This window comes from Lepeophtheirus salmonis, chromosome 3, assembly GCF_016086655.4.
Source record: "Lepeophtheirus salmonis chromosome 3, UVic_Lsal_1.4, whole genome shotgun sequence".
In the NCBI taxonomy this organism is placed as follows: domain Eukaryota; kingdom Metazoa; phylum Arthropoda; class Copepoda; order Siphonostomatoida; family Caligidae; genus Lepeophtheirus; species Lepeophtheirus salmonis.
In genome coordinates, this window is record NC_052133.2 from 2,761,300 (window position 1) to 2,770,656 (window position 9,357).

Below are 9,357 nucleotides of genomic sequence, written 5' to 3' on the forward strand. Positions count from 1 at the left end.
GAAAGTTTAATCAATATCAAGAGGAAAAAATGAGTTTAAGGATTTCGATTTTGAGGATAAAACTCTTTCAAGATACACTCACAATGGAATTTTGAATAGAGGATATAATTTTTTTCTGCATTTGTGTCGGAAAAATTTGCATATACATAAAATTAAAATAATGCTATAACATATGTCAACATAGAATTTTCATCAAAAATAATTTTGGATGTATCTTACAGCATTTTTGACGCTGATCCCAAATTTGTCAACGTTACCCCGATAATGTAAATAAATAAAATTTAAATATTAGAAATTGGGTGATATGAGAAGAACATATTTGATTTAAGCGTTTAAGAACCATATATATTCCATTAAACTCTTTGCCAATTATTAAAATTTAAAATCCAGTAAAAGCTTTGGCTAAAATTAAATAACTGTTATTTTATAAAAGAACGTAATAGTCAAGTTCCTTCTACAACTAAAATACCCATTAAGTTCAGTTGTCAGTAAATCTCCTACTTTATTCTGAGGGTTGTTAAGAAGAAAATGCAAAGACTGTCCTCCATACAAATTTCCCTTGACACTGCATTTTGAAACAGTCTAATAGTAATGAATTAGTAATAATGAAATGAGTCATGAGCTTAAAATAAAGTTTGGTGATTATCAACTTGATAATATTGCGATTATTCCGTTACTATTGCCGGGAACTTCATATTACATCACATATTATTTCTCTTCTAGTTTGACTAGGTAGTACAAATACTGAATCGTTATGTCACGTCTACGTGGAATCCCATCCATTATTTCTCCCGAACTTATCTACACCTTGGCACGAATGGGGCATGGAGATGAAATTGTCTTTGCCGACTCCAATTTTCCCTCTTTTTCAACGTGTAAGTCAGGTCCAGAACTCATTGATGCTTCAGGACATCCTATTCCAGAACTTTTAAAAGGTATGTTATATAATATAAATCATTCAAATGAATAAAATTATTACATCTTACGTTGTTCAACCCATTTCAGCTATACTGCCTCTATTCCCCCTCGATTGTCATGTCTTTAATCCTGCTATAGTTATGGGACTTGTCAATTCTGATAAGAAAAAGGGTATCCAGGTAGAAATTTGGAACAAATATGTGGATATCCTTGAGTCATTTGAGACGGACCGCAGTATTACTCTACTTGAAATTGAAAGGTTCGAATTCTATGAAAGAGCTAAACGTGCCTTTGCTGTTGTTGCTACTAGTGAAACTGCTTTGTATGGAAATATTATTCTTAAAAAGGGAGTTATTTCATAGTTCCTATTAGTTAATTACTTTACATATACATGAATTTTAGAGCTACATAATATTTAATAAAGACCATTCTCCTCAATCTTTTCATAAGTAATCTTTTTCTAAGTAGTGATTCGCGTGTAAATAACCAACTCTAGGCCAAACACACCAATTCCGAAGGTCTCCGTTCACGAGGCAAATTGAAACTGTTACCATGTTACAATGTTGAAGATAAGATATTATGGTGGCATAGCTTTGAGATGAAATGATGTCAGAACAGATAATATTAATTCTTAAGACACCAGACAATTTACTGCATGTATTATAATACCACCTGGATCCATAAGCATTCTTAATTACTCATTATTAGCGAAGCAACAAATGTAAATTAGCTTTTGGAGCTTATTAGGACTAAAGTTCGTATTAGTTACCTATTATTCATGGTCTACTACTAAACGTATTCCAATAAAAAATACGGGATTCATTTAATGATAAGAGGTACAGTCACAAAATAATGACTGGCTGAGACCAGTAGGACAAACAATCAAATTTAAATAGCTCGATACAATTATTGTTAAGATTTCCCATAAAATGGAGAAAAATCCACAATTTGATCACAATATTTTACGATTGAGCTTTCGGAGTATTGGGCATTTTCCCTGACGTCATAAATTACATCATAATTGAAAGAGATGTCATCTGCGGGCTCACTGATATTTTTACAACATAAAATAGCTACTTTTCCAATAAAACTTAATGAAATTCATCAAATGATTTGAAGAATAATAAAACCCTAATACCTGCATTGACCACTACTTGACGTCAGTGATATTTGAATTAAATTAAGGGGATATATAATAAAAATTACTAGATATGAACAGTTATCTCGAGATAAATCTTTTTAATGTAATATTTAACTACATTAAGGGAGTAAAACTGGATTACTGTTATAACTTATTAATTGTTAAGGGTCTGATATTAAAAATTTTTAGAGAACAACGTTACTTAGAGTTAATGCCATTTTAATAATACACTAGTTCCTTTAATATTAGTGAAAAAATGGGCTTCTAATGTTGTCTAGATTGACTTGTTGTAAATTACAAGTGAAACGGAAATTTTTACCGATACAACCCAACTTATCATAAAACAATTTATTTATCTCAAACTCAAGTCAACTAACTTAGGACAAGCCTTTTAACTCCTATTCTACCATCTACAATTAGGCAAATGTGATTAATGGATACCTCTCCCAAATTCTAGAGGGCCTGTGACAAAAAACGCAGTTCCTCTTAAGACAGATTAAACCTGTGAGATGCAAATTATTTCCTAACAACGTCCCATAATGATTTCAGCTTATTACAAGAGTATCTATATAAATAACTTAAAAGACATCAAAAATCGATTTGTAAGAGTTTGTATTATCAGTTAATGAACAGAGAGTTTAGTTTTCTTCCTTGCTGAACATGTAAGTGAGGCCGCATTTACCACAGTACTGCCTATCAAAGTGAGCAGCCATAAAAATACCAGCACCACATCCTTCGGAAACGCATTCACGTCTTGACCGGATAATTTTACCGTTGTCGTCAACTCTGTAGTATTTCAAGACGGCCAATTTGACTTTCTTGTGCTTATGCTTGTTCTTCTTGGGAGTGGTGTAATTCTTCTTCTTACGTTTCTTTCCACCACCTCGAAGACGGAGAACCAAATGAAGAGTGGATTCTAAAGAGAAAGTGCAAAGAAATTAGACCACAGGGTTAGAAAAAGTTTGATCAGATAGGAGTGGAGTTGAGTGATCAGAAATGAAGTGATCATATCTGTGACATCCTCGCACGGGACCAGGAGGACCCCGAACTAGCCAGAGATATATACCTTTTTGAATGTTGTAGTCCGAAAGGGTACGGCCATCCTCTAATTGCTTTCCCGCAAAGATCAAACGTTGCTGATCTGGAGGAATTCCCTCCTTATCCTGGATTTTGGTCTTAACATTTTCGATAGTATCTGAGGCCTCAACCTCAAGGGTAATAGTTTTACCCGTGAGGGTCTTCACGAAAATCTGCATACCTGAGATACTCAAGGATTCCGAAGATAGAACTTCTGCACTTCTCGAAGGCTAGCAGTTGAAAGAAAGAGGAAACGGATGCAATGTTATTTTATTACGTCATCAACCTCACCAAACCTTTCTTCTTACAATTCCTTTCTTACAAATAAAAATAATATATTTATATATAATATTTGTGCTACATCTCCAGTTAGTGTTGGGCTTCGGTTTGAAAATCCTAGAGCTGTTTGAGACTTTAATAATTTTTAGTGGGCCAAATTAAATCAGCCCTTTAAAGAATTCGGTCTAAACCGGTCTAAAAGAAATTTTTTGTCTGGATCGGTCTTACAAGAGATGGGATCTGGATCGGTCTCATTTATGGGGGAATTGTTGTTGACGTCAGTTGTGCCCAAAATTCTAAATATGTAGAGCTAGCTCCATATATAATTTTGGAGACGTCTAGCTAGAAGTATATCTATTTCTTTAGCTATCCTGGGATAAAGCATTAAAAGGATCCAAGGATATCCTATGATCGACACAATAACGTCATATGAATTTAAATATGTTGTATAAATCATATTTGTGCCACTCATAAATCAAGATAGGGCAGAAAATTGGTTCATAGGTTGAGACCGAAAATGATTACATTCTGGCCTAGGGTTTTGAGACCAAAGTATCGGTGCAAATCGATGCAGAAAAAAAATCACATAAACATAACTGAAAAAAAAAAAAAAAAAAAAGTAGAGTTTCAACACTGATCTATACATAAAATTTGTCTTTATCCACATTTTCGATCACGTGAAACTATATTTTGATGAATCTCAATGTAATCTGTCTGATAGTGATAACAAAATTATAAGGGCCCATATAATTTTAAAAGAGTGGTTTTAAATTTTAATATTTTATAAAAATCTTCAACTAAGGATTTCGTTTACTATAAGAATTTTATCTCATAGTTGAAAATATTGTTCTAATTGATTAGGATATTTATTGTTCTAATTTATTAAGATGTTTATTGTTCCATAATTAATATATTTAAATGAATCATATTAATAAATAATGATACCCATGCTTGGTCCGTTCAAAACTTCCATGTCATCACTAACCCTGAATAATAAACACTAAATCGTGTCGTCACTACTCGTCATTCTTAACCAAAGAACTTAAAGCCCCGTCATCAGTTATTAGAAATCGGAATCCAGTCGAAGTATGCATACAGTTCTGAGTAGGGCCAATGCCCTTGGGGCATATACCATGACGGTTCTCACTGTCCTAACCTTTTTTTGTTTTGTATCCACTTTTTTCTTGGACTATTCTGCTCCGTCTGATATCAAAACTGTCAAAGTAGTCGTGTGAGTCACTTCATTTCATTACACTATCATTAATTACCCTTAATTATGTTGTTTTCATATTCTCAAAATAGGAAACATGTTCCAGACTACAGTGCGGCCCGAGAAAAGAATGATTTGGGATTCCTCACCTTTGATTTACATGCAGATCTCAATCCTCTTTTCAATTGGAACGTCAAGCAATTGTTTCTGTACCTCACTGCAGAGTATTCCACTCCCAATAATCAAATCAACCAAGTAGTTCTTTGGGATAAAATCATTAAGCGAGGACAGAATGCCATTTTGGACTACAGGTCCATGAATGCCAAGTATTATTTCTGGGATGATGGAAATGGTCTTAAGGGACATCAAAATGTAACTCTTACTCTAGCATGGAACGTTATTCCTAATGCTGGAAGTCTACCCAGAATCGCATCCACTGGATCTCATAGTTTTAAGTTTCCTGATAAGTATACCTCTGGACGGGCTATGTAAATCGTCATTCATATGTTATTTTAAACAATATTAACATTATAATTTATAAGTATTTTGTTTCTTGTTTCTTTTATAAAATAAAGTTCACCTTTTTTTCATTCTTGCTCCCTTTTAATTATTCAATCAAAGATTATACTTTCAAATCTAGTAGTTGTTAACTTATAGATATATTAGTAAATTAAACTGTCTACGCAGAAGTCATCTCATTCAGGACGTACTTGAATTATATAAAGTGAAAGAAATATCAGATAAAATATTACAAAATTATATTATCTAATTTTATTTTTATAGTATTGAATTGAAATGTAAATAAGGGCTCTAAAGTTAATTTTATTCTCATTCATTCTTGAATATCCTCTCAATATTTACTCTTTATTTTTATGCAAGTCCCTACATATGATTTATTATGCGTTAAAAGACAAAAAATATTGTGATTAGTGGAAAAAAAAATGTATGGATATTTGGTTATACTGGATTTTTGAAGTACATTTGAAAGAAATTTATGTGCCAAAGACCTTTCGCACTGAGATCGACTTTCACTAATTATTATGGTATAGTAATAAAATAACGCGTCAGTTATTTTTTCCATCAATTATGATTAAGCTTGTGATACGGATGTATTCAAATATTATTTACGATGTACATCTTTTAATTCAATGGAAGTTCATGTTGATATTTTTTTAATAATTGTAGAACCTTTACATTGTATGTCTTCGACCGTGTCAGGAGGATTCTCCTTGACGTGTTTGCCTTCTCCCTTTTTGACTTGCAACGTTTTCGGTTTGAGATTTGTGGCGTCGCCCGGATCGGACCGATCTTTTGGTCGGTTATTGGAAAATGCCGGGATGTGAAAGAGAGGAAATAAGAAAAATTATATAATTTCAAAAAACGTAAAAACACAGTCAAGTTTATAATTTTAATTAATAAAATGTTTAATAAAAATTAAGATAAAAAAGATGATATTTATGTGGTGTTGAAGCAAAAGTCTATAATTTATTCCTCCTTCCCTTAACCTACAGATTGTTTCGCCTTGGACAGTAATAAAGGGAATGCTACTTCTTCTAGGTTGTATAGGTTTGTTGGTGGAATTCTTACCGTTGTAGTCCAGCTTTGAGAAATTAGAAACAAAAAGGTTAACAAGCTAGACAATCACAATAATTCAAACCTTAATACGTAGATTTCAATGGATTTTAAAGGAATCGCAGAATTACTACTCCTACGGTCTGTTGCGAAGAATAATTGGGATTCATATCCAGTTCATTTCTTTATCAAAATGTCATTAAGATATATTGAAATCTCTACTTACATCAAGGATTTAATAGATCATGATGGGGACCTCGTCTATGAAAGTAAAAGATTTAGGCCTTCCACTTTCCTGAACAAACTAAGGTTATTTTGTTTGTTGCATTGGAACTTAAACAAATATTGCAATTGGTGGCTAACCTCCATAAGACATCAAGAGAATCTTCTCTGCAGAATGCTAGAATCGGAGTTATTTCTAATGGGCAAGAATTTATAAACTTGTGCCGGACAATATCATCTGCCACTTCAATCTTTCCAACCGTCTCACTAAGTTCCTTCAAATAGAGAGAATGGCGTCCTACTAAACTAATAACAAAATGAGGGATCTATAGTCAAATAATTATAGTTATTATTATATCATTGAAAACTGAATTAATAATTGTCAAGACGAAAACGTTGCAAGTCAAAAACGGGGGAAGGTGAAAATGTCACAAGGCAAAAGCGTTACAAAACAGATACGTTCAAGGCGAATCCTCATAGAACCGTCTTCGATACTCTCAAAATTTTACAAATTCAATTTAAAATGTAGTAGACTAAACCTCAATATATCAACTTCAAATTATGTATGGAATCCGTCATATTGTTTACAAAGAACAAAGTCTGAAGTGTACGGCATTGTGCAAAATTTTATTATATATCTCTTCATTTAAATTTTACATCTACTAAGTTGAATGTTGCTTCTGTGAATGCAATTTGAATCTAATATAAATTATTATTCATTATAGGATTTTTGATGGATTATATAGAAAAACATATTTAACAGTAAGGAAAAAGTCCTTTAACTGTACACCCAAGTATTTTCTCTCAATGTTCTTGAATATTTTCCCCGAATTTTTAGATTCCTTATGATTTCCATTATTATAATATTATAGCGTTCAGCGTTCTTGTGTTCAGTATAAACTAGCTTGATCGAGTCTCAAGTCCTCACCTCTATAATCAATGGATTATCTATAAACAATAAAGACCTTTGATTGAATAACTATAATCTTTATACTATTAAATTAAAAATGTATTGCGAAAAAAATGGTGTAGGTGTACTAATTGATGGTGATGCCTATGACATCCTTAAATGCACGTTAATAAACGCATAGTTTAAAATCAAAATTGATTAGATTTAGATGATCAAAGAGCGATGTATTATTATATATCTACATAATAATAGATTTACCTTCATTATTTAAGTAATTTATATTACTTATATATCGGGATATTATCTGTAAACGGGAAAAATATAGCTGAGTCAAGTAGACTTCATCCGTTAGATGTGATATTGTGTATCCTTAATCATTTTCTAATTGCATGCTCGAGATATATGGGAACATACACATATATTTATTCATTATTATAAATGATGAATGGAGATAAGATAATTAGATATTATTATTATATGGAATAGGATAATACTAATAACACAATGGAAGGAAATCTATGCTAGTTTGCAGTGGTGGGGACTTGATACTCATATTGATTACACAATTAAAACTCGAAAGCTAAGACTTGCAACTCGAAAGTCATTTCATTTTTTCACTGGATTCAATGTACTCTTTAAAGTATCTTTATTTTCTGATCACTTGAAGTGGACGCAATGAAAACCTATTCAAGGACTCAAACTGGACCTTGAATATTTCATTCAACGGCGTGGACTTCACTCTACTTGTACTTGTAGTATAAAAACTGTTTCCCTCCTCGGCTAATTTGTGAGTCACAAGTAAGGCTCATGTCCTTGATCCCCAGTACAAGTTAAGTCTCAAGTCTTAGATGCTCATGTCAAGTCTCACAAGTCTTTAATATAATCAACAATCACATTCGAAATATTCCCTCCCAAATGATAAAGACATCTTATTTCTAAAATCAACTCTTTATGTATTTGAAATACTGTACCTATTTAATGTAAAACAACAAATATTTTCGAATAACCTGAACTCCTGAGGCTACTTTGAACATGGGTAACCAAGTAGAAATAAACTATGAACAGCATCCCTTTTTTTTTTTACCGCCAATCAACTTTATCAATTATTATGCATAGATAAATAAGATACTACTTCTGATGTAGTTTACAAATATGCCAATTCTTACAAATTCAATTGACAAAAATTATTTTCCTACAATACCGAAATAAATATTTCATAACTGAATTACTTGTCTTGTAAGTAATCGTGATTGATATTGAAGTCCAAGTAATGTCTCAAGTCATTCAACATTTTCAAGTCAAGTTACAGAACCAAGGACGTCTGCAGGGGGTGGGTTGAAGAGCCCCCCCCCACAAAAAAAAATTAAGGAATTTTTCTTTTTTACTAGAAAATTTAACATTTGAAATTAAATTAAATTTTTTTTCCTAAAAATTAAATTTTCTGTGAATAGCTATAGGTTTTCGAAATTTTTCTCCGAAATATTGGATATTTGATATTTTTTTTCCAAAAAATTTATTTTTTTGTGAACAACTGTGGATTTACTTTTATTTTTTGTGAATAACTGTGGTGTTTTTGATTTTCATAAAATTTAATATTTGAAATTTAATTTTTTAAATTTATTTCTAAAAAGTTTTATATTTGAAATTTAATTTTTTAAATTTATTTCTAAAAAGTTTTATATTTGAAATTTAATTTTTAAATTTTTTTTTCCAAAGAATTTAATTTTCAGTGAATAGCTATGGATTTTTGAAATTTAACTCTGAAAAATTTTATATTTGAATTTTTTTTCCAAAAAAATTAATTTTTTTTGAACAGCTCTGGATTTAAAAAAAAAAAAAATCCTAGAAGAACTGAAATTTAATTTTTAAAGTTTTTTTCCAAAAAAATTAATATTTAAATTCATTTCCAAAATTTATTTTTTTCAAAAAAATTCCAAAAACAATGTCCCCTAAAATAATATCCTACGGATACCCCTGAGAACCAAAAATTATGACAATGACCCCCCTATCTAGTAATCTAGGTACTAC

General features: G+C 31.4%; 3 protein-coding genes across 3 annotated transcripts; 2 read left to right on the forward strand and 1 right to left on the reverse strand.

Moving 5' to 3' along the window:
- The first annotated feature begins 723 nt into the window (after positions 1-723).
- LOC121114440 (fucose mutarotase) lies at positions 724-1,356 on the forward strand. The gene is made up of 2 exons (XM_040708413.2): positions 724-935; positions 1,006-1,356. Exons 1-2 carry the CDS (start codon positions 755-757, stop codon positions 1,278-1,280), a joined length of 456 nt encoding a protein of 151 aa, XP_040564347.1. The 5' UTR covers positions 724-754; the 3' UTR covers positions 1,281-1,356.
- A 1,298-nt stretch (positions 1,357-2,654) lies between these two features.
- On the reverse strand, positions 2,655-3,315 carry RpS27A (ribosomal protein S27A). The gene is made up of 2 exons (XM_040708412.2): positions 3,126-3,315; positions 2,655-2,975 (listed from the first exon to the last, which is right to left on the reverse strand). The coding sequence occupies exons 1-2, from the start codon at positions 3,313-3,315 to the stop codon at positions 2,698-2,700; spliced, it is 468 nt and encodes a 155-aa protein (XP_040564346.1). The 3' UTR covers positions 2,655-2,697.
- A 144-nt stretch (positions 3,316-3,459) lies between these two features.
- Spase22-23 (Signal peptidase complex subunit Spase22-23) lies at positions 3,460-5,215 on the forward strand. The gene is made up of 2 exons (XM_040708411.2): positions 3,460-4,646; positions 4,718-5,215. The coding sequence occupies exons 1-2, from the start codon at positions 4,504-4,506 to the stop codon at positions 5,115-5,117; spliced, it is 543 nt and encodes a 180-aa protein (XP_040564345.1). The 5' UTR covers positions 3,460-4,503; the 3' UTR covers positions 5,118-5,215.
- The last annotated feature ends 4,142 nt before the right edge of the window (positions 5,216-9,357 follow it).